General features: G+C 52.0%; 1 protein-coding gene across 1 annotated transcript in view; it reads right to left on the bottom strand.

The window, feature by feature from the left end:
- The window catches only part of INPP5A (inositol polyphosphate-5-phosphatase A), a 219,460-nt gene that overhangs the window by 100,437 nt on the left and 93,554 nt on the right, over positions 1 to 25,469 (bottom strand). The window contains exon 4 of the mRNA XM_063102348.1: positions 23,267 to 23,354. Coding sequence (XP_062958418.1) covers positions 23,267 to 23,354 — 88 coding nt within the window. The remainder of the gene's footprint in view (positions 1 to 23,266; positions 23,355 to 25,469) is intronic.

Raw genomic sequence — 25,469 nt, 5'->3', positions numbered from 1 at the left:
ACAAAGCACATGTAAGCAGGCGATCAGAGCGAGCTGCTTGTCAGCCTACACTGGCTCCATCCTGTGTCTCTGAAGGTGTACCAACTCGCCACCATATTCATGACACACTTGGGTGCTCTGCGAGCGTGCAAGAGAGGAGCCAGCGCAATCTCCACTGCTTTCAGGGAGAAGGCTGAGCCCCGCCGAAGTGCAGCCCCCGCCCCTAGAGCTCACGGGCCTCTGGAGCCTGCTGCTTCCTTTGTACAACCCCTCTCATTCCCGGGGAAGACGTGCTGGTGAGGTTCAGACTCAGACGTGCCCACAGCGCCCAACAGTACCACCTGCAAGGGCAGCAGCCGGAGCGCAGCTGCACGGTGGGGGCACAGGCCGCGCTGGTCCCGCTGTGCTGCATGGCAGCTACTGAGGGGCCAGTGCCACCGATACGCTGTTTCCTAACCTTTCTGTGTCTCTGGACACCCAGCTGTAGCACGGGAAGACGGCAGTCAAGTCCGCACGCACAACAGTGGCTTTTAAAGAAGGCCACGGAAATCAACGGAACCGGAAGTGCTGTGAAAGGGCTGGAGATTGCTGAGCAAATCAAAGAATAAGTAAAATGAGCATCAAGCTTTTAAATCCCGCTGAAGAGAATGAAAACATCGGGAAGAGTGATAAGCCTTCCTAATCCTCCCTGTGCAAATTCATGTTTAACTTGAGTTGGAATACCAACATGTTTTCATTCCCCTGATCATGCTTTAATTAAATTTCTATCCCACTGTTTAAAATAAAGCCACTATGGATGATGATGAAGAATGCATCACTCCCTGCTGAGCTATAAAATCAATCACTTAAGTTTTTATTACATAACCTCTGAAAAGCGAGATGCTTCCAGGTTGAGATGCACTCCAACCTTGGCAAAAGTCTGTCAAAGTGCTGGCTTCTGAAAAAGAAGCATTCTGTTTGGTTCCCACTTTTTTTCCGTCTAGCAGCACCTACACAGCTGCAGGGTGTGACCGTGCAGGATGATCACAGGAAACAAACTGAAAAGAGAGGCAGAGGGCTACTGCTCCATGGCGGAAATGTGAGACGCTCACGTCATCTTGTCTAAGAAAGGGACAGTGATACTTAAACCTGGGACTTGGGTTTGGAATTTTCAAAAATAAAGTGTGAGGTGTGGTCACAGGAACTGTGTCAGGAGGTGCCCCCAGCGCGCCCTAGACTCCTGGGCCCTCACCACAAGTCACACGCCGCTAGGGCCTGTGGACACAAGCACATTTGAAAAACCGAGTAATTTTGTTTCATGTTACCTAGAAATAAGAAAAAAATAACAAATACTTGTAAAAGTTACACCTGAAACATCTCCACTCCAACTTACGTTCAATGTACTTAGCAAAAAGGTCAAAGCTCCGGAGTTGGCTGGATAAATAAATGTTGGTGCGGCAGGTGAATCGCTGGAGAATTGGTGCATGGCAGCGAATGAGTAACCGGCAAATGCTTCCCAAACCCCATTATTTCCCCTTCTCCAAGAGCCCCAGATTCATGTCCCCGCATGCCTCCAGTTCATTACCGAGAAATATCATCCGTCTTCCGGATCGCGCTGGGCAGTGCACGCGGCCCCGCGAGGACCCTTCAATGTTTAATTCCCCATCATCCGCTCCACTGAACAGCTTAATCTCTGCTTGTATGATCAATACTATATCAGTGTAAATTAAAATGACAATTTTAAAGTAATTAAGCCTGTTAATGCTCGATTCAAATGTCATTATTTGCACAAGGGATTGAGGAGAAATTACATCGTGTCCAGGGTGACAGGAGGATGTCTGAGCCTCCTCGGCCCTGCTGCGTGGTGCCACTGGAGGCTTTAGCAAAGCGGATTAACTTCTGCCTCCCCCTGCCAGCATGCCTATCCAATTTCTAAAGAGGATAACGCAATTTGATAAATTTAATTCCAGTGACAAACTCGATTATTGTGATAATAGATGAAAACTGGGAGGAGACGCTCAATCAGGCCCACGTTTTTAAAAACACACTTAACTCCAGAATGAGATACAACAGTAATGGTTTGATTTGATTTGTCCTCTCTCTTCTGAAAACCCTTTAAATAATTATGATGGCTGGAAGAATAGCCAACATTTATTAAATAGCCCAGCTCTAACCCAAAAGGGGCTGCAGCTTAGATGATCCGGGTCACAGTGGACATGCTTGCTGTTCTGGGCTTGCACAGCAGCATTCATTAGACAGGCACGACTGAATCATTACATTATTGGATCTCATAAATAGATACATAAAACTCGCCAACCTCAGATGAAACCTCAGTCGTGTCCAGTGCTGGCTGGTCTTGCCCCAGCTCAGAAAGCAGCATCCAGCCATTTTATTTTTTTTTTCTGGGAGGCAGCAGAGGGTGGGGAGATTAATAAAAAAGAAAATTAAAGAAAAAAATCATCTTTGCACTTGTACAATTCTCAGAGCACTGAAGATATCTTGTGAGTCAAACCCTCCCCGAGGTACTCTCTGTGCGCAGGCGCCACTCTCCCCTGGGTCTGCCCATAAACGGGGATGACAGGGGCACAGGAGAAGGTCTGCACAGCATACGCTGGGGACCACTTTAAGGGGACAGGTGCAATTGCTGGACTTCATCCATTAGATCAGCAATAAAAATTGACAACTAAACATTAATTTCAAGATGAAGAGCAGAGTGTAACAATTTCCGTCTGAGACGTTGAAGTGCTGTATGGCCAATCTTTCAGGGTTTTCTCAGACCATTCCAGACTGTTCTACTCCAGAAGGCAGCCAGAAGGAAAGGGGCCCCTGCCACGAAGGCACAGCCTCTGGATCACGCTCCCTGCACGGCTGGCTTTGGGTGATCTGATAGTTCAGTTGGCTGTTCTCAAGCCTGGTGGTGTCCACTCTGATGGTCTGAATTTCAAGTTTTCTGTGGATGCGCAAGGCCTACAGTTGGCGTTTCCTCACCAAGTCACCTGAGGGTTGAAAGGACCTTAGCTGTGGCCTCTTGATCTCACATAACAACTTTGTAGCTACTCAAGTTTCACCCCACCCAGCACAAATCAGATTTAAAACCAGTAAAAACGTGGAATAACGTGCTCAATGGCTCTCCTTTTCTGGAAGTCTCCACATGAATAGCCCTGAGTATAAATTTTAATCCTAAGTTCACAGATGACAAACCAGAGAGGACATCACAAAGCATTTAAGATGCCACAGCACAGGAAAGGCAGCGAGTGAAAGCTAGGCATGTGATCACCCAACGTTATGGCAAGCGTGATGAGGGAAGGACATGCATGACACTCCCCTCTTCACCAGGGGAGTCACATGTGAGAGAAGTCCCCAAAACCTCAATGCCACTTCCCACCATATAGTTAAAAACCTGATCTTCTTGCAAAAGGCAACAGACACAAGTCCAAGGGAAAAACATGGCATCGGTTTACTTCTAGGTGGCTTTCCTGGCTCTGGGGCTGTGGCCAGCGGCGGTAGCCTTCCTTGAAAGCACTGGGTATCTGCAGAGGTGAGGAGAGCCTGACGCAGACACAGCCCTGAAAGGCGGGCTGGCCCGGCCACTGCTCAGGGACAGCTGGGCAGGGGATGGCCTCTGACCTCTGAGTTCCTCAGCTGCAATGGGAGAACATGGAAACTGCCCCTGCAGAGGACCGTTGAGCAGCACCGGCCCACAGAACAAGGCCGCAGCCACTGGGGACCACAGCCACACACTGTTTGCTCCAGAGCCAGTGTCTTCATCTTCTTCACACAACACGACTCCTCAAAACTGCAGCACAGGAAACACATGACTTGAATGAGAGAAAGCATAACAGACGTAAACCCAAAAAGGATGATGACCAAATAGAAGGACCGATGACCACACTGCCTGGCACCTGGAAACCCACAAGGGAGGAACAGGACACCACACTGCCACCAGAGCCCACATGTCTGCACATGGGGGCACCAGATACTAATCAGAAGGTCAACCAGACACTGCTCAATAAAAATGACCGCCAGCCACCACCTCATTGGTTCCAGGGTCAACAACATCCATACTTAAAGAGAGGAGGGCACAATTCTGCATATGCAATTAGGGCATGCCAAACAGTCCTGACAGCCCTAAAAGTGGCCCTTGACAGGTAGCCACCTCCTCTTAGGAAAATGTCACACCCCTCCTCTCCTCTGCATGAAATTACAGATGGCTTTCAAAGGAGCACATGGCAATCTTAATTGGTGTCAAGCCAAATGCCAAGGCTTTCTTTTGCAAATCACCCGAACCTCTGAGCTGGGCTCATGGGCTTGGGGTGGCTTGCAGGGAGCCTGAGGGGCTCCAGCAATGAGTCAGAGGCCTGACATCAGGGGTCATGCCCACACACACCAGGCACTTTGCCGCCACCCTGATGCAGCACAGAACATGCACGAATCATCAACAGGAAGAACTGGTGAGAAAAGATAATAAAGGGACATCTTGCATTAAAGCCCCCCAAAGCAACTCAGGATGGCCCCAGGCACAAAGCCCTCTGAGCAGGTTAGCCAAGGCCCCTCCTCCTCAACGGGTCCCTTTCAACATCCTCATGACCACTTCCTAAAGTTCACATGACAAGCCAGGGCCACATACCGTTCAAGGCCTCTGAAGTCAAACCTGGTTGGGCTTTGGAGCAAGCACTGTCCAGCAAGTTTCCCTCGGTCTCCTTCAGCAGCATGAAAACCCGTCTCCAGGGAGACCATGACCTGGGGAAGCAGCACCCAGGGGCTCATGAGAATTCCCGGCGGACAATGTCATCCAGGCAAGAGCCTCGGTGAGTCAGAAGCAGCTTACAGGGGAACTCCGGAAGTGAGACGTCACTTGAGGCCAAATGGATAGAACGACCAGCTGAACCGTGAATCAACCATGACTATTTTTTTATGTTCACTGCTTCAGTGATTTTCTGTCAAAAAATGCTAACAAGCATGAAAGTCCTTAAGAGCTTTACAATCTTTCAGTTTGCTCACCAGCACGGTTTGTGCTGCGTATTTGTTTCCTGGGCTGTGTGTGACACAGCACTCGATCACGCCTGTCTGCGCCTGATGGATCAGCCGCCACTGGGAGTCTCAGCTTGGCCTCTGCCAAAGACCCGTTACAGATTTCCCTCCCTGGAAGGGTGGAGACGTGTGGTAGAGGACAGCCACCGATGCATGGGCTGCCATGCGGGGCCACCCCATCCACATACGCACCCAGCCCTGCCTAGCTGCGAGCAGCCTGTGGGAGTGGAAGGAAAGATACATCACCTGCCACGATCAGAAACACGGCTACAAGCAGGGCTATGGACAAATAGAACAAGTGACCTGTCCTAATGTCTCTGGGGGTCATGTGCAGACGTGCGTGTCCTGACGGGGGGGCAGCCAGGGGGACGGGTGTGACGATTAGCCTGCAGTGGGTGGGCAGAGCCGCGATTCCCTAGGCCATGCAGCTGCTGCATGGCGTCAGCAGGGCCACGCTCCTCGCTGGCTGACAGGGGCTTCTTCCCTGTCCCTTTCCTCACAGCCAAACCCTCTGGCACCTGATGCAGGTACGGGTGTGAAGGGGCAAATGCTGTCTAAGCAGTGAAGCTGAGGCTGGTCACAACTCTCTCACGGGTGATATGCAACCCACCTTCCATGACAGAGCAGGTCCACCCTCACACTTGAGCGCCTGGCCAGGGCAAAGTCCAGATTCCGACACGGGGAGAATGGACCCACTGCCCCACAGCCTGTCGTCGGCCCGCCCTGTGCCTAGGTCCTCCACCCAGGTGCTGACACGGTCTGGACGGCATACAATTGGGCTGGTTCTCAGTATCAGTAAGGCCAGGCTGTAGGTCTGATGGGGTGGGCTCTCAGACACATGGGGACATGGGCAAGATGGCCAGCAGTGGCCAGGCGGTACCACACGGCTAGCCCAGGATGTAGGGCATGGCTGCAGACATGGACACACGCTGCATGCCGGCTCGGCCAGGAGAGACCATTGTAGGACAGGCGCTCCGAGCTCGCAGCACGTAGCTCAGAAGTGGGACAGACACAGAGCAGAACTGTGCTGCCTTTATGGATGTGAACAGCAAAGAGAAGAAGCTCTGCTGTGCTGAGATCTGAGATGCAGACCCAGCCAGGGTGTGATGCAAAATGCTGTGCCGAGTCGTCATGCGAGCAGGGCCTCCACGGGCTCCAGCTCATCTGCAGCCAGACCACAGCACCTGCCTGCCCAAGTGCAGCGGAGACGTGGCCCGATGCAACCAAAGTTGCTTTTGCTGAGTGGGAACGTTACGTTCAACATCAATAAGGCCTCACTTAATCTAAAGAACATCTTTTCAATTTTATATCGATAATGTCTGTTATGTGTTAATGTAAAATCGAAAGTTATTCGTACTCTGCCATTATTTCTCAGGAATGTTGAGGTTCCTTAGTCGTGAGACATACAGAGCGACCTGTATAGCTTGTGCATGGAGTCAGCGTGTAACAGAAATATTTCCCTTTCAATCAAATCACTAAAATTTGACCTCTTACAAGCCACTAACCACATGACTTGACTTTTTTTTATACTTATGATGTAAAACTGACATCCACAAAACTGCCAAGATTTAAAGTATGTAATTAGATGAGTTCTGACGCATCTTTACACCAATGAAACAATCACCACAACCGCAACAACAAACACACACTCCCAAAGCTTCCCTGTGTCCCTTGATGACCCCTCTAGCCCCCACCCCACCTCCATCCTCAGGAAACCACTACCTGCCTGCTTGTACCATTGCAGATCAGTTTGCGTTTCTGAGAACGCCATGTAGATTAAAGCACTCGGAACCGCTCCCTCTCACCAGGCTTCCTTGGCTCCGCGTAGCGACCCCAAGGTCCGCCCACACTGCCGCAGCACCGGCAGTTCACGCCTCTTCAGGCCCGAGCATCTGCAGCGGCCCGTCCACTGCTGGTGGAAGGGTAGCTGCTGGCAGCTTTCGGCTGTTCTGGACGAAGCCGCTATGGACACTGAGCACTAGTCTTTGTGTGGAGGTGCTTTTCCTCCTCTTAGGTGAACACGTCAGAGGGAATTGCTGGATCATACGGCAGGTGTCTTTCCAGTTTTTTCTAAGAACTTAAGTGTTTTCCCAAGTGGCTATGTGACCTATGAGAGCTCCAGTTCCTCCACACCCTCCCCCAGACTTGACACAGTCTTTCTAATCTCAGCCATTAGTGGAAGCTTAGTGATCTTTAACGAATAATTGTGGTCTTAATTTGCATTGCCCTACTGACTAATGACTGAGTATCTTTTCGCAGGCTAATTTGCCATCTCTGTATCTTACCTGGCAAAAATGTCTATTCAGACCTTTCCCCTGTTTTAAAAATTGGGTTGTTTGTCCTTTATTACGGAGTTGTAAGAACTGTTTATACATAGTACTCCAAATAAAAGTTTTTGTTGGGTACAGGCTTGGCCACCAATCGTGCTTCTAGAAAACTTGAGATCAACTGTGAGTTTTCACCGTTTTCTCTGTATCATAGATATTTTAGTAGGAGTTTGGGGGAAGTTTTATTAAAAACTGCTAGCCTATTAAGAAACTATTATTTTATCTTCCTAAAATTGCAGTGTCTGCTTTCTAGTTTTAGAGTATTGAGAAAGGACACTGATGCACAAACTGTGTATTGCATTGAATTGTGTCCCCCCAAAACTCACTAGAGCTTGAATTGTGTCCCCTAAGTTTTATGTACTAGAAACTTGGCCACTACTGTGACTGCTAAGAGGGCGGGAAATCATATTATGGTAAATGAAAGGTGGAGCCATGAAGAGGTGATTAGATTGTAGAACCGTAAAGTAGTGAATGGATTAATAATGGTGGTCATGGCATGGTTTGGAGGGTTTTAAAAGGAAAGTGAATGAGCAGGTTAGTCTCGCTTTCTCTGCTCTGTCATTTTTGCAATGTGATACCCTGCCATCACTGAAGTCACCAAAGAAAGCCCTCACCAGATGTGTTCCCTGGACTTTGGACTTCTAAGCCTCTGAAACTTTAAGCAATAAATCTAATTTTGTTATAAATTACCCAGTTTCGTGTATTCTGTTATAAGCAACAGAAACGGACTAATACAAAACGAATGACAGAAAGATGCCTTTGTTTTCTGCTGTATTAGTGAAATATTTTTAAAATCATAAAACGTCCAATTCAGTAAAGATACAATAAAATCCTTAAGATTGTTTTTTTAAAAAGTTCTTTGTCAGATATGTTCTGCAAATATTTTCTCTTGGACCATGAACTGCCTCTTTATTTTTGTTAACAGTATCTTTCAAAGAACAAATGTTTCTCATTTTGATAAAGTCCTATTGATTATTTTTATAATAATCTGTGCTTCTATGTCATATTCTGGGTCTTAATATATCTTTGACAAACCCAAGGTCACTACGACTTTCTCCTGTTCTTGCAGAATCTGTACAGTTTTAGCTCTTGCACTAGGTCTATGGTCCATTTCAAGTTAAATTTTTACAGGGCTCAAGTAAGCGCTGAGGTCCTTCCTGAATGTGGTCATCTCATTGTTATAGCTCCATTTGTTGAAAACATCACTCTCCCCCCATTGAATTACCTTTGCCAAAAGTCAATGGTGAGCCTGTTTCTAAACTCTCCATTCTGCTCTGTGATCTGCCCACCTGGTTCTACGTCAGTGCTGCGCTGCCACAGTCACGACAAAGTTAGAGTAAGTCTTGAGCAGGTAGTACAAGTCCTTCACCTTTGCTCACTGTCAGTCTTTTTGGCTGACTCTAGGTCCTTCTCATTTCCATATAAATTTTAGAACCAGCTTATCAATTTCTATAAGAAAAAAAAGAGGGCTACTCAGATTTTGACTAGTATTGCACTGAATCTTTTCATCAGTTTGGGGAGAAGTGATATCTTAGCAGTACGGAGTCTTCCAATCCATGAACATGGTGCATCTCTCTATCTGTTTAAATCTTAATCTCTCTCAGCAATATGCTGTAGTTCTCAGCATACTGGTCTTACATATCTTTGACCTACATTATTCCTAAATACTTCATATTTTAGGTGCTATTACAAGTGGTAGTATTATTTTTCAATTTCTAACTGAATCATTTACAAGTTGACAGCTTACAAGCCACTAATCACGTGATGAGATTTCAAAGATGTGAACAAAATACACAGACATAAACAGTGTTTTAGTCCGTTTTGTGTTGCTATAACAGAATTACCTGAGACTGGGTAATTTATAAAGAACAGACGTTTATTTGGCTTACGATTCTGGGACAGCTGCATCTGGCATGGGCCTCAGGCTGCTTCTACTCATGGCGGAAAGTGGCAGGGAGCCGGTGGGTACAAGCAGATCACGTGGCAAGAGGAAGTAAGAGAGAGAGAAAAGGTGGTAGGTCTTTTTAAGCAACAAGCTCCCATGGGAACTAATCGAGCGAGAACTCACTCATTAACCCCCTTCCCCCAGGGAGAGCATTAATCCATTCATGAGGGATCCGTCCCCATGACTCAATCAGTTTCCAACACTGCCACATTGGGGATCAAATTTCCACAGGAGTTTTGGCGGGGACAACACATCCAAACTCCATCAAGCAGATTCGTCCTGACTGCTCTGAAAGAACTTCATTTTGCTTTTTCCCCCAAGGAGGTGCTGTCCTCGCTACTTTCAATGGAGCCAGCTTAGTAGAGCTGATCTTAAGGCTCAAAAAATTTTTGCTTGGCTCTAAACTGTGTTGTCAAAGCTGCAGCACAAAGGGGTGGGGTGCACACCTGGGCATGGTGTGATCCAGGTGGAACAGAACAGGCATGTGCGCGGGGAGCCAAAGAAATGCGAGCTCTGTTCCAGCACTGGTCACACCCCAGCTGGCTCCCTCCTGGGTCAGTCCCTACTTCTCTTCAGGATTCAGGAGGGGCTCCTACCTGGATGGTTTGGACTAAAAGAGAAGGAACCAGAATCAAGAAAATAAAAATAAACCCAACTGGATCGTTGCTTCTGTGGTCCTCTCTGTGCATTTACTTCAGCAAGAACTTAACAGCTACATCTGATAGGCCTTTAAATTTGGAACAGCTCACCCATCCCTTCTCCATCTCTCCTGGCTCCAATCGCCTCACCTCTTTCCCCAAACGCTGCTATGGTCCCAGCTGACCACCTAACCACACTCAAATTCCTTCGCCTGATGCTCGTGGTATGGTCTTGATTCTAGCCCCCTCTGCCACTGCCACCCACTTTCAGAGAGCCTGAGCGCAGATGACTGGAACTGCTCCCAGCTGCTGCTCACAGCTGCGCAGAGCATGAGCTCACATGCCCTTCCTGCAGGTCTGTCTGATGTCACCATCAAGAGGAGGAGTCTCTTCCCCTAAGAAGTTTCCTCACCTTTTTCTTTTAAAATTCAGTAAATGTAAACACACACAGTTCTGCAAGGCTGACTATGAGAAACAGCAGCTCCAGCCACCCCAGTCTTCTACTTGCGAGAGCCAGTTGCTTTCTTTCCACTGTTTTCTCTGGATTTACCTCCACATCTCTAAAGCTTGCATTGCTGCTTCCTGATTTTCCCATTTTCAACATTAACTATTGATTTTCCCACAGCAGAAGATGAGAATTTAACTCTTTATACTGTCTTTCCCCTCACTCACGTCACAAACACTCCCATCCCTGACACCATCCTCTTATATAATCAGTATTTATGTCATTATAACTTAAAAATGCTCTTTACAGCAAAACTACTTACTATGTTACGACTGCTTTTCTTTTCTTGAACAGCTTTTTGTTTCCCCTGGAGTTTGTCACTGCCTTCTTTTTTTTGTTAAATAAGTCCTTTAACAGGGATTCTCTTGAGAGCTAGGAATCAGGCCTTGTACATATCAGTGCTTCTACAGGTGAATGGAAAAGGGTGTCAACTCCTAATGCCCAGGAAGCCAGACAAAGCCCTCTGCCAAGGTGTTAACAGAGCCCGGCTCAGAGGAGGTAATCCACACTCTCAGTCTGCACTCTCTGTCACCCACCCTCGAGGGAGCTGGTATGTTCAAACCTGTTTCCTGTGTCTCCGGGGTCCCGCACCCACTGTTTTGGTATAGTACTTCCTAACAGAAGCTTCCTGAGAAAAGGGACATGGGACATAAACTTTTTTAAGACCTCACACATCTGAAATATTACCTTAATTTTTCTCTGCCCTCTCAATTTATAGACTGGCTCGCAGGGAATTCTCACGGGAATTTCTAGTATGCCAGTGGTTGAGGACATGGCTCCACTGTCTTCTGCCTTCTAGTGTAGCACCGGGAAGTTGATGCCACTTGGGTCCCTGTTCCTGTGGCTACAACTTGCTCTTTCCCCTCTTCCCTCAGAGTTGTCATGTGGGGCCTCAAAGCCTGGGTCTTTGTACCTCACCTTGCTCAGCCCCAGGGTGTGGGTTGCCTGGGGAGGGCGTGACATCAGCAAAGTGGCCCGTCACAGCTCGGCAGCAGGTTCTTCCCTCAGGGGGTCCAGGAGGCACACCCGTGTCCATGGCAGGGCGTCTGTGCACACTCCATACGCCACCCGAATGCTCTCACCCTTGCTGCTCCCATGGCTCACTCATGCTTTTTCCTCACGTTTCCGACTAAACCTCCCTTCCTCAGAGAGGCCTGTGCGCAGCTCCTTGTCTCCATCAGGCCCTGGGGCACCCCTGCTTGCAGCCCACACCTCCCCCCAGGATCTTCCCACACTCCCTAACTGCATGCTCACATGAGTGCTTCTTCCCTCGGGTCTGTAAGTGTCAGAAGAGCAGAGAGTGCAACTGTGCCATGTCACACACAGTGTGCCATGTGCTGTGTGCTGCATGTTGTATTGTATGTTGCATGTTGCATTTAGTCAGGTTCTGGGCCCAGCTGCCAGCTAGGGTCCTGCTACACTGTGTCCTGGCTTTGTGAATCACTGCACTTCTCTGTGCTAGGGGCAAGCTAGCCCACAGAGGCTGTGAGGTCCCATGTGGGAGAGCACTGGTCACAGAGGGGTCCTCGGTCAGCACAGGTGTGGCCGCGGGCTGCTTGTGGTGTGGCTCTCCCCACGTGGCTCTAGCCTTGCGTCTGCACGCTGACATCTTCTCCCAAGAAACCCTGAGCACAGCCACAGCATCCAGTGCAGAACACATGTGCACGAGACAGGAACCAAAGCACGGATTGCTGAGTGGATGAATCAATGGAAGTGGGATCCCAGCTGCAACTGAACGCGGTTATCCTCCAGCATGCAGTCTAGGCTTAGGTGCCCTTGGGGCTGGTGTTGACAGAGCTGCTCCCTACAGACCCAACAGCCAACACCACCAACCACCCACCGGCCTTCACCCTGAGGAAAGAATCCTTCTGCACATAGTCCTCAGCCCCACAACCAGGACTATTCCCCAAGCTGCAGGCCAACAGCAGCTTTTCCAGTTCTGGATTCTTCCGGGGTAGCCTGAGATGCCTTTCTCAGAGCCTCCTTGTCCTGTGGGAATTCCAGCACCCTCAGCCCCAGGCCTCAGTCTGTACCCTCCCTGTGCCTGTCAGCCTGGAACGTGGTCAGAAGTCAAAAGTGACCACCTGTCCCTGCACCCTGGTACCCAGCAGAGGGCCCAGCACAGAGGAGCACACACCAGCACTCCTGGAACCCACTGCAAAGGATTCAACTCACTCCGGCACCTGGGAAGCTGGACCCAGCAGACCTCAGCTCGGAAGAAGGAAGCTAACATGTGTGGTCTCAACGCTCTGCATCCTGCCCTAGGGCCCAGCATCCCGCGCTGGGGAGCCCTCCAGAAAGGCAGGCTCTGATGAGGACTCAGCTGTCCTCTGGGAGGAACAGCACTGCTGCATTCCAGAACTCCTTCCTGTGGGCAGTCAGCAAATGCCCCATGTGCATTGACAGGGCACACATTCCCTTCTGAGACACATCTTCACATCTGAGACGTTGCTGCTAGAGGTAGAAAGGGCTACAAAAGCAGAGATGGGCCCCACTGCCCAGCAAAGGGCATATGGTCTGGAAACAGGACAACACTGGGCGTGCACGGTGTCCGGCACTCAGAGATGATCTCTCTGCGGGGGGCAGTCATCGGAGTCCCAGGAGAGCTGGTCATGCGTCCAGGAGGATTTGGGCTCCTCCCACCCCTCACCGAAAACCTTGTAACAGGGTGACGTTCCCTACAGGGCCAGTGCCACTCCTGGGATGCAGGGGAGAATGGAGGAGGGTAGGGCAGGGGATGTGGGAGGCGTGGGGGCACCACACCATGTGGGCGCTGCTGGTCTCTTCCATCTCCCCCTCAAGCAATCCCTGCTCCCCGTCCAGGACCTGCATACTTCCCAGACAGGCGGCACGGGCTGGACACGTCCACCCAGAACTGGAAGAGGACCTGGACTCTCAGGGAGATCCAACCCCCTGCTGGGTGGCCTCTTCCCTCCTGCCAACACAGCGACCCCTCTCAAAAGCACCTGTTGGCCTCCCTGCCCAGTCCTGACCTCAGTCGCTCCAATGTCCCAGGCTCTCGTGCAAAGCATTGGTGCATCCTCATTGCCTGGGGTCCAAATCCAAGTGACCCCAGAGAAGCTAACAGACCTCCCCAGGCCTCAGTCTCCTCTTCCAGTCCAACCATGTAAGGACTCTGTGAGATGACTTTTGCAAATCACTGGGAACAGCCGGTGCCAAGAGCTCTGCACACGTGTCTGCCGTGTTACCACGACCCTCCTCACCCCTGCCCTACCTCAAGAACGGGGATGCACCCACCAAGAGCACTGCCCTTGCCTCTCATGGCTCCCAAGCAGCCCAACAGCAGGTGTGCAGCTGGATCCACCCAGCCCCAAATGCCCCACACCTGGGTCTGCCCTGCATGCAGAACAAGAGGCTGGAGAAGCACCTGCAGAGTGGCGAGTGCTGGCCACCTGCTAAAGCTGCCAGGGTCCTAGCCCCATCCCACTTTCCCCTCTGGGGTCTGCTTGCCCTGGGGTGCAGCTCGGGAGCCTTGATGGCAGGCAGCCCCCCATTCCAGATGCAGGGAGTGGGAACCCCAACTTCCAGGACAGCAGGACGAGCCACATTTTCACGTCTTCTCAGGCGACTTCTTAACCACCCGGAAATCACATACGACTGGCCAGCACGCCACTCTTCTGTCCTTCCTGACTGTCCCTGGCCCTGGCACCTTCCACTTTCCTCCAGGCCATGGCAGCCTCCAGGAGCCACGTGGTACAGCTGTGGGTCCTAGCTGCTTCTGAAGGGAAAACTCCAGAGACACACTATTAAGCCTCTCCTCGGCTCAGGGAAACAGCACACCCAGGACCCGGCACCTGCACAGTGCTGGGGGCACCCAGGGGCACTGGACTCAGCCCTATGGGCAAACAGACTCGCAGGGGCCAGGAAGGCCCCACCTGCAGCCGGGAAGCACCTTGCGTTTCCTCAGAACGCACAGAGCCTGCGATACAATTAACCTCGTGCAATTGTTTTCCCGCCTGTTAGAGAGCCCAGTGTCAGCTCATCTGTTAGAGGGAAATAAAAAAGTCAAGCCTAAATGTATAAAAAATTATGATGAAAGTCCTGAATAAAGCAGGGGACTGCAAGCTCATTGAGTCAAAAATCAATCAATCAATGAAGGAGTGGATTAGGACCACCTCATCAGCCCCAAAGAAATAATTTGCCCAAACACTGGGATTTAACATTGGAGGACCAAATTCCAGCACTTTTAGGAAGTAAATAATGAAAAATCAATTCAAAGAAAAAACAGATCAAGAACCCTGGGCTCTGACATGCCGACACATTTACTGCTGAATACCATTTCTCGGCTGACCCGAAAACTTCGCAAGGTGTTTATTTACTTTCAACACCTTCCAGAGATCAATATTTTTAATTTGGATCCGAGTTATTATTTTTCACATCACAGCAGCGGGGAGCGGAGTAAAGTGGCTCATATTTTAGTGCTAAAAAGATCGATACGACAGTTTCACCTTCGCTGCAGCCCCGGCCGCTGCCCGGCCGCACATCATCGCGTCCCGCGGGGCGGCAGGTGCTGAGGCTGGGGAGCAGGTCATTACCCGCCAGCACAGCAGACAGCCTGTGATTTAGCTGAGCACGAAGGGCCCGGTGCCCTCGGAAAACCAATCTTGCCGCTCTCACTTTATCAGGCCTGTCTCGACCGCGGGCAGGCGAGGAGGCGGGGGACAGTCGGGCAGGGGCGGGGGCTGTGCCCAAAGCAGGTCAGTCACTCGTCGTAACTGCATTTGTTTTTCCCTTCCCCTCCTTGGATCAAAGAACACCAGTCAACTCCATTAATGTTCCATAAATTTCCCCTAAAATCTTACTTAGAGAACGGGGGGGGGGGGTGAGGGGCCCAGCATGGCGGGAGAGGGGACAGGAGAAGCAGGAACCCACGAAGGAGCAAGCCCCCCCGCCCTGGGGTCAGAGCACCTGCCGGGGGCCGAGGCCAGAGCTTCTGAGCAGGCTCCAGGTGCCAGGGGCTGCCATGAACCCCAATATGTGGGCAAATGCTTCTACTAGAAGAGAAGCATCTGGCACCCCAGCCCTCAGCAGCTCACCCAAGCCCTCCTGGAAAACCAGCAAGCTGCCCAGGTGCCAGCAAAGTGGTGGGCACCGGCGTCTAGGCTGGTGCACCTCTGGTGAGGACCTCCTCTGGGCGGCACAAAAGGCTCAGGGGAGCGGGGGGATGGGGACAAGCTCCCAGCACAGGCCGGTGGCGTGGACAAGCTGTTTGTTGGGGACCAGCTTCCTGGCAGGCCTCGCAGGCCCAAGAGCTTCGGGTGGGGCTGACACGGCTTACCATGTGGATGGAGAGGCAGGCCTGGGTCTTGCCCGCTAGAGTCACTCCACACTGTCAGCTCCACTGCTGAGCCTGGTGGGCACCCAGGACCTGGGGACTCCCTGGGGAAAGTGCACTGGGGTTCTCCCTGCTCACACCTGGGCTTGCTGCTACCTAGAACCATCTAGATCAGCCCAGTCTCGAGCCTGCCCAAGCCCCCAGGGCAACCCTGTCCCTGCTGCGTATCTATAGACTCCAGGGGAAGCAAATGTGACAGGGGTCCCACCAAACCACAGATATCTCCATGCCAGGTGACCAGGACGCTGAGAGCCACGGCCCAGTGATGTCGGCACATGCTTTCAGGCCATTATAAAGCAGCTCTAGAAGGAGTGGGCTGCACTGTGTGGGGGTCTGGGAGTAAGCTACCAGCACCAGGCCTGTCCAATGACCTTCCCACCTTGCTGCAGGCGACAATCACTGGGTGAGCATCACCGGTCATCCCTGAGGGGTATGGCCCTGTGTCAGCCTTGCTGTTCTGATTTTATCATCAGGGCGCCACACTGTGCCTTCCAGGGCATGCTCCACCTTGTCAGCAGCACCACTGACTGCCTCCAGGTACAGCCAAGGAGAGGCTCAGGCAGAGGCAGGGATGGGGATGGGGTGCCAGCAGATGTGCCTCCTGTCCCCCAGGCTGCAGGAGCCCCAGCAGCAGGCATGGGACTGGCTAGAACAGGGATGTTCCTAGAGCCTGTGCTCCCACTGGTCACGCTGTCTAAGCCCTCTCAGCAGCTATCTTAATTGTGTGAGCAGATAAACTCCTTCTGCTCCAACTTCAAGCCACTTTTAAGGCATGGTTTCTCCAGACCTCCTCTAGTTAAATAAAGAAGATCACACGGGACAAGAAGCTTTCCCCTCTTGTGTCTTAATCTTGCTCCAGAAACCAGTCCCAGGACGCAGCCCCTGCCCAGCACTCACAGATCCATGCAGGCCTCCTGTTCCCAGCAGCAACATTCCTGAGCTGGCTGAGGTCACAGAGGCCACCGTCGGTCTTCGGAGGTTGCGTGGAACCTGCTAGAGGCCCAACCTAGCATGACCCTGGCTGTGGCCGCCCCACCAGCCTCCCCTCCCACCAGCCTGTGTGGGGCCAGCTCAGAGCTGACTGTGTGGCCGCAGAAGGGATTAAAGCCTGGACTTGGGATCTGGATCCCACACCCATAGCCCACGCAGCCCTCTGGGAACCCAGGTGGGGCCTGGTGACAGGAAAGCCAGCGCATTGGACACCAAGTCCCCAGAATGAGGTGGGAGGGGATGGCAGCCGTGGGACTCCACACCAGTCCCCAGGCAATGCCTAAGTCACCACACAAACACGGCCCACTCCCGCTCACTCTGGGCCTCCCAGGGCAGTGACAGACAGCTCATGCTGCCTCGCTCCCGTGTGAAACAAGACAACAGTGGAATTATATGGAAATAAATTTGCGATCTCTTCCTCATTGAGCCATTTTTGAAGCCAGAGTATAGGAAAGCCGTTACCTTTACGTCCTCTTATCGATGTTGGAGCTGTTTGAGCGGTAAGTGATGTGTTTTCTATGTTCCTCTGCGTGGCTGGTTAAACTAGACACACGACTGCGGTGCTGCTGGAGCGTCTGATTGATAGAAAGTGGACGGCCTTGGGAAACGTCACCGAGGCACTTCCTCGTGTCAAGGCTGACTGGCGGCTACACGGGGCTGCTGTGGACTACTGGGTAATGAGGTGGCACCATGACCTCCCTGGGGAAGCTTCCACGACATCTCCAGCACTGTAAGTGGGGAGCGTGTTCCAGGACAGGGAGGATAGGCTGAATGAAGCCAGGAGGGACTGTGGAGAAGGCACTTCAGGGATAAGGTGGCGTGACCTCTCCTCTGATCGTCCGACGCGCAGGTGTCATCCAGACAGGTGTGTCCGGTCACTTTTCTATCATCCATGCAGGCACTGAGCTCCGGTTTCAGCTCAGGCACATCCTCGGGGACCCTCCTCCTGAGCCTAGCCCATTTTGCCAGGCGAGGCCAGCGTGGCAGCCCCATGCACACTGATCCCGAGGGCTCCGGGTCGGCAGGCCACCCTATGCCTCTCTGTGCCTTGGGCCCTGGCACCATCTGAGGGAAATCCCAACCTTGCCTTGAAGCCCATCCTTGTAACTGAGAAAGTTTCTCTTAACTGTTTTCATGTTCATGTCCCATACCAAGTTATTAACGTATGGATCTTACATATAGATTCAATCACCAACTCAAGTGATTAACAGAGGGTTGATCTCGCCTGACATCGTTCTGGACTCCTAGGGTATATTGCTGGACAAGAGGCGGAGACTGCTGTGCTCACGGAGCGGATCTGACTGCAGCAGGGAGACAGGCCCCGAGTAAGGAACACAATGTCGGCAGAAATTCCCAGAAGCTGGGAAGCCAGAGGTCCTCAGAAAAAGGAAGAGGAGGTCCGGGAGGAGGGAGGGCAGCAGGGCTCTCCCAGGAGGGGAGGGAGGATATGTGCAGGCAGGGAGGGCTCATGAAAAGGCCCTGGGGCTGGAAGGAGGTGCAGGTGCAGGGAGGAGTGGGAGGGACGAAGGAGTCTGGAGCGTGGCCCAGCCACAATCCCAGCCCACAAGTAAGGAGGATGCTTCTGCTCTGTTTTGCTTTTCTGTATTTTCCAAATGTCCTGCAAGGAACTCCACAGACAATGAGAAGCCAGCCAGGTGCATGCAGCCGATCGCCACTGGCTTCTCCACCTGGAAGCTCCAGGGCCCCCAACATGACAAGTGTGGTCTACGGGCAGCCCTGGGAACCTCATGCGACCCACGGTCTCACACACAGAGACCACAACGACCTCACTTTGTCACCAGGCCTGCGCCCTTCTGTGGCCTCACCCAGGAGCATCCACTTCCTGTACCTTCCACCTTGGGTCAATGCCCACCTCTAACCCGCAAACTAAGCCCAAGGACCCTGCCACCTCAGTGCTGCTCGGCCACTGAGACTCCCACTCATTGATCCCCTCACGGCACATGCAAACCAGGCTCCAGGGCTACAGAGGGAAAGTCAAGGCTGCTGCTCTTGGGGAGCTTGAGTCTGGGGGAAGAAGACAGCAGACAGGAAACAAATTCTGAGCATGTGCAGGCTGGGACCTGTGGGAGGAGTTGTCTGGGCCGTCTGGGGCCCTGGGACGCAGCATGCCAGCTCTTGCCGGCTCATCCAGCTCATGTTCGACCACACCAGCGCCCTCGGTCAGCACCCTCAGTCTACACGGCGATGACATCTCAAGCTAGTTCCCATGAACAGGACAGGGACCCGAGCCTTCGGTGCCAACACCAAAAGACCCAAGACGGCAGTGTCTCTGAAGCAACAGACTTCCAGTGCTCGACTTTCCAAGAGGAGATGCAGGCAGAAAATGACCAGCCAGCAGGGAAGACAGAGAGTGGGAGGCAACCAGAGAAGCCTCCCGGTTACGTTACAGCCACACGCAAACCGGGCAAGGTATCACTCTTTTTTTTAGAAAGAAAGCGCTGTCCTTCTAAGTGCACAGCCGCCTCCTGAGCATCTCATCTCCTGCAGGAAACTCTTGGGCTGTGAGGCGCTGCATTGGCGCCACCTCCTGGTGACAACGGGCATCTGCAAGTCGCCTGCCCCTGCTGGAGGCCCCTCCAGGCCTGGTCCCCATGGGCAGGAGCAGCAACCCCCACTCACATGCTCACGCGCCAGGTGCAGCAACTGCTTTCTGGGAACAGGCCACTATTTTCTGATCCCTATTAATATCCATGACAGCATTTATGTACAAGATAAATTCATTTCAATTTCCTTTTTCAATTAATGGCCTATTATTTGAACCAGACTAAGCTAAAAATATTGCTCTGATACCATCAATCTTAAAAAATTAAAATTTCCTTCCTCTGACAGCCAGAGGGCATCAGGCTGGGGCAGAAGTGTGCCTGCCTGACTGGCAGTTGCTGCCCAGCTTTGCCCAGGCCCCCAGGGGTGTGAAGTCCCCTCCCAGGATACCTAGAGGGCCCCCAGCAAAGACCAGGACATGCTGAGGGCACCAGGGGACAGCGCCTGGGGGACCCATGGGCAACGGCTGCAGTCTTAGCTACAAGACAGGTGACAAATGCATATTCCTCTGTGCCAGCTCTGGAAGGAGTGTGGGCATCCCCAACCATTTACCACCTGCCAAACAAGGCGGCCACACCGTCATGAGAGCAGCCATGAAGGCACCTCACACAGCACCCTGGCTGTGGAGAAACCAGGAGGACAGCACCCAGAAAGAAGGCCAGGCCACGGTGCCTGATGAGCTCAAGGAGAGCGCGGCAGATGCCACGCCCCGCCTCCAGGGAGGGGGTCTAAGACACGTTCTGTTCCAAGCCTTCTAGAAACTGACAGTTACATGGGCAAACAGGGAGACACCTCGGAACCTTAGACCCCTGCAGCTGCCTCTGGGCACCTTATGCAGCCGCCCTGTGCCCTGCACCCTGGTTTTAGAGATTTCAGAGATTTTAAACTTGAAAATAATGCGCGTTGAAGAACAGATCAACGGGGCATTATCATTAAGTACTACTTTAAGACGCGAGTGGACAGCAAGCTTCTCGGAGGAGGGGTGTGCCCGGCTCCCACCTCGTGCGCTCCTGACACCGGAGCCGCGCGCAGCGTCCTCTTACAGCACCGGGATGCGCCGCCCTTCACCCCACATCCTGCTGCAGACTCCGCAGCGGGTGCACGCTTTGCTGGCATCTCACAAATTTTAAAGGTTTTTAGTTTGTTTTTCATGAAATTAAAAATATTTTCTAATTTCCTTTGTGACATTCTCTTTAACTCATGAGGTTATTTACAAGTTGATTTACTTCCCAATATTTGAGAATTTTCCATTATCTTTTTCATTTCCTTCTCATTCAGTTCCTTTTGGTCAGAGAAGGTATTCTGTATAACTTCAGTCTCTCATAGATGCTGGGGTTTGTTTTATGGCCCCAATCCCAGAGCACTGCAGCAAATACTCCCTGTGAACTACCACCCAAGGCCGAGGGAGACTCCTGGGAAGAAGGGATGACAACCAGGACCTGGAACTCGCAGGGACTGGGAGCAGCCTGGGTCCCAGCAGCCAGAGGGGAAGTGTCCCAGAACACACACATCAGTCAGGACCCACCCAGGCTGCTCTGGACCCATCTGTAAAAACAACTTCCACTCTCATTCTGAAAGATGCATGTGTGCAAAGAGAATTAAAGCCTGATAGTCCCCCTCACCTTCAGTGCTGTGTGCATGCTGCGCCACCTCCTGCCACAGACCCAACGAGAGGTCTGCTCCTTCCTGCCTGTGCCTCAGGGTGTGCCTTTCTCCACCATTGCAAATGCTGCTGCGCTAGCGGGAGTCCCCACCGACGCCTGTGAGCTCAGGCTGGTGGACAGCAACCTTTGTCCACCTGTACATCAATCAACAAGAAGGAAGTGTCGAAATCTCCTACGGTGTAGACCTGTCTATTACCCTGTTCAGATCTGCCAATTTTGATGTCTATGTCAGCTCTGATATTAGGGGTACACACATTTAGGACTGCGACGTCCTCTTCGTCATGATGGGATGAACTGCTCCACCCCAGGTGCTGTTCCTGCTCTGGAGTCTACCCCGCTGGTGTTCCTCCACCTTCCACTCCAGCAATGCCTGTGCCTTCACATCCAGAGAAGCCTGTGAAGAGCTCAGGGACGCTCCCAGGAAGAGGGGGATGTCAGCAGCAGGCAGAAAGTAGGGGCAGTGAGCAGAGACTGGCCCCTCTGAGGGTGACAGTGGCAGGGAAGGACTTTTTACAGAACGTGTTTCCAGCAGCCTGAGCAGGACGTGCCGTGGTGTGGTTTTCTTTACATTTGTTCTGCCTGCAGCGTGCTGCGATAACTGATCAGTGGGTCTGTAAGTTTTCTGATCAGTCCTCCTTCAAGTATGTTCTTGTCCTGCTTCTTTGTCCCTCTCGTTTCCGGATCCAGTTACACGTGTGCTGGACCACTTGATAGTATTTCACGGTGATGTCCCTCCACTCTCTTCAGTCCTTTTTTCTCCATGTGTTTCATTTTGAATAGTTTCTATTGCTACGTCTTCAAGTTCAATCATCTCTTCTTTTCTTCTGCAGTGTCTATTCTGCTGTTCTTTTTAATCTGAGTAAGTCTCACTTGGGAAAGACAGGAAGTTGGGTCACAGCAGAGGAAGGCGAGAAGGTCAAGGGAAGCTGCCTTTTCATGCGAAGGACAGCAAGTCCAGAGCTGAGAGCAAGGAGCCAGGGGAGGTGGGTCTAACAGGGAGGGGACATGTCCTGAGCACCAGAGGGGCAAGGGCCTTGGCTCTTGAGCAAGTTGGGACCTATAGCCTCAGTGTACCTGGCAGAGGTGGAGGTAAGGCCACCCCTGACTGGGTGGAGGGTGGATGTGGAGAAGGGTCTGCAGGAGTTGCTGCAGAGAGCAGGGAAGGAGAGGACACAGGAGTCTGCAGACTCAGCGAGAGCTGGAGACCATGACTCTGGAGCCACGTGACTATCTCAGTGATGAGAGGACACCACTTAACTGGCATTAGATACCACAAGTCTCAAGACTAAATACTTAACAGATGGTTTTCCAACCTAAAGGATGATCTTGAAGTCACAGCCCCAGGGCAGGTGGGGACACGTCTTTGTCCCACCTGCCCTGGGTGCACACGTGCTGTCTCACATGTGACAGCACACAGCTGGCACATGTGACTGAGCACCTGCTCTCGCCCAGCTCTCCAGGGCAGGGGATGTGTTGAGGAAGGAGACCCCCGCCACTGTTGCCTGCAGGGAACGCCCGCCTTGGGAGGAGATAGGTAAACAGGTAAAGTGCTGTACACACGTCGCTGTGATGAGAGCAGGGGAAGGACACTGGGGAGAGAGTGGCGAAAGCTGACCTGTCCAAGGGCCCTAAGCATCCCTGAAGATGGCACCTTTGCCGTTTGTCTCCAACCAACAACCACTTATTCAAAACCTACCAAACACCTCCTCCTCCAACAAACTTGCCAACCCCCTTCCCACGCACCCAGCGCCTCGGCCCTCCCAGGGCCATGGAACCTCACTGGGGCCCCTCCCACATGTCCACCATCCCACCAGACCAAAGACTCTCGCAGATGAGGGCCAGGCCTTTCCCAGCTCTGCGGAAGCTCTGTCCTGCTCCCCGTGTGGACCCCTGTGGGACTGCACCTCTCCTCAGTAGACCGGCCCTTCAAGGTCTGCTCAGGGCACACAAAGGGCCGGGCGGGGCACGGGGCAGGGCTGGCTGTGTGATGGCTCTGCAGAACAGATCCAGGCTTAGATGGAGTCGCTTGTCCTGTGAGCCCTGGAGCCCCCAATTCTCCCTGTCACCTGCACACATGCCAAGGCCTTGGGCCCCCTTTCTTGACTGTCCACTTGCACAGTCCACTCATATTAGTTGACGAGGAGTCAGCCCGGGTGCCTGAGACAGTGTGTGTGCCATGCCCCCTTGCTGCTCGCTGGCCGTGGATGCAGACACTGGGCAGGCGGTGGGGACAGAGCAGGCGGACCACTCTCTTCCGTCACAGACACCCTCAGAAGGGCAGAGGACTCACCGTAAAGTGCTCCTGGGATCTGTAGTTCTCGTCCAGGTAGACGCGAGCCCTGTTATACTCCTTCATCGCCTCGCTGGACAGCAGTTCTCTGGAAGGAAAAGAGCAAGTTCCTTCAGCACAGGCCGCACAGACGCTGTCCCACGCCACAGGCATGCTCAGGGGCAAACACCACTTGAAAACGTCACCCTGAAACCACCGCCGCCAACCGAGGAATAGAGGACGGGAGAGGGAGCAAGGAGGGAGGACAAGTGAGCTTCCGTGTGGACAGCGGCCACGCAGCAGGAACCGAGAGCCAGCGCACGTTCTCGGAGCCCAGGGCCTCCCAGGAGCAGAGACCCTGAGGACTGGCCCAAGGCCACAGGCCAAGAGAACGTGGCTCCAAGGTGTGAGGGGTCTCCCAGCTGCTCATGCTTGGTCCTACGGGCGAAATGACATCCCCAGCAGCCACCTGCACAGGTGGGGGCCACCAGTCACACGCACCTGGGCACTCCCACCCTCGTCGGCTCCTCACAGAAGCAAAGCAGAGGACTGTGGCCAAGGTGCCAAGGGCTCACGACCATAGAACAAGGAAGGAATCCCTGAACATCCCACCCTTACTCAGGCTCTACCCTTTACCATCCATCTTACCAGCACAGAGTTTAATCAGGAAAGCCTTAAGCGGCCGCCTCTCCATCATCTCTGGAAAGCACAGCTGGAAAGGGAGCCACCATGCACCCAAGAGGCCAGAATGGGCAGGGGCCTCCCACTAAGGCCACCCACCCCTCTTCAGCTTTAAGACAGCAGGGAAGAAAGGAGGACAGAGCATCACATGGCCCGGACCAAGGGGGTTGCAGATCCCAGAAATAAAAATGAATTAGGAAAGGCCAGGAAAGACAAGCCATGGCAGCTCAGGCTGACCCATGAGGAGCTTAACCGCAGCAAACACAACTCCAAAACGCTTTAAAGGAAGAAAACAAGGTTCAAACACTAAACAACACAATATCCATCACATCTGGCACCACATCAAAAATTGTTTGACATGCAAGGAAGCAACAGCACGTGACCTATAATCACTAGGGAAGCTGCCAGTGGAAACAGACTCAGGCCTGTTGCTGCGGGGCATGGCCGCCCACTGGCCTGGGGTAGGACTATGAGGGACTGCGGCTCTGAGAGTCCTCTGTGGACCTGTTTCCAGCCCTCAAGTGGCATCCATGCTTAAACAGGTAAAACATGATCAGGAAGTTGCTTGCATGGAAAAACCAGCTGGCTTGGCAGAAGAGCCGGAGGCCTGTTGAGTAGCTGCTGAGGTCCACACCCTCTTCAGGCTGAAGCTGCCCGATGGGCCACCTCTGGGGCACAGCAGATACACAGCCAGTGAGGGAAGTCCTTGAAGCTGACGCAGCCTCCAGAGATCCACAGCTACACTGCAGACTTGTTCATTCACATCCAGACTTGGTTTCTGTCTATCCATACGCAACAAATATTTAAATGCGTTATCTTGCAGGGAAGATTTTTGTTTGTTGAAAAAAGTACTGGCAATCAGATAAAGACAACTGGTTTCAGAGAACCAGGAGGTTTGGGTTTAAAAAATATTTTAGGAAGTTTCACAAGCCAGGTAGGACACATGCCAGAACTGGCCAATTGGATGCCATCTGTCCTGTCATTCATACAGTGCCTGGAAATCTTCACCAGTCAAGAACAAGGTCAGGACTTGCAGTTATAAAATATGAAATTTCTGACCTAAAACAGCTGTTTTTGCAAGGAATGTGACTTCTACTCGGGACCTGTCCAAATGAATTTTTAAATATTCGTGGTTTGATTTTATTTTTCTAATTTAATTCTATAGATTCTATTTTTTTGTAAACTCCTCTAGACATGCCAAATGCTGGCAAAAGAACTGCTTTCTGAAAATCACAGCACTTGTAAAAATAAAGCAGTGAGCAAAACCCTTCCAAACACAGCAACTGGTGGACTCAAGCAATTCCACAGCAAATAAATTCTTTGAAAAGCTCCAAAAAAAAAGAAACAAACAAACCAACCCAGAAAGGACAAAACTGATGGAATTAGCAGACAGAATCTTAAAAGAGCGATTATGAATATGAACAAAGATTCAGAGGAAAACATGCCTGTAACGCAGGAAGCCAGAAGACAAGAAAACAAATGAAGCTTCCAGAGCTGACAGATGCAACATTAGAGAGAGGTAGGTGCTCCGGCCTTGAGAGCA

The sequence above is a fragment of the Cynocephalus volans genome, chromosome 7 (assembly GCF_027409185.1).
Source record: "Cynocephalus volans isolate mCynVol1 chromosome 7, mCynVol1.pri, whole genome shotgun sequence".
Taxonomy (NCBI): Eukaryota; Metazoa; Chordata; class Mammalia; order Dermoptera; family Cynocephalidae; genus Cynocephalus; species Cynocephalus volans.
This window is presented reverse-complemented; position numbering and strand designations above follow the sequence as displayed.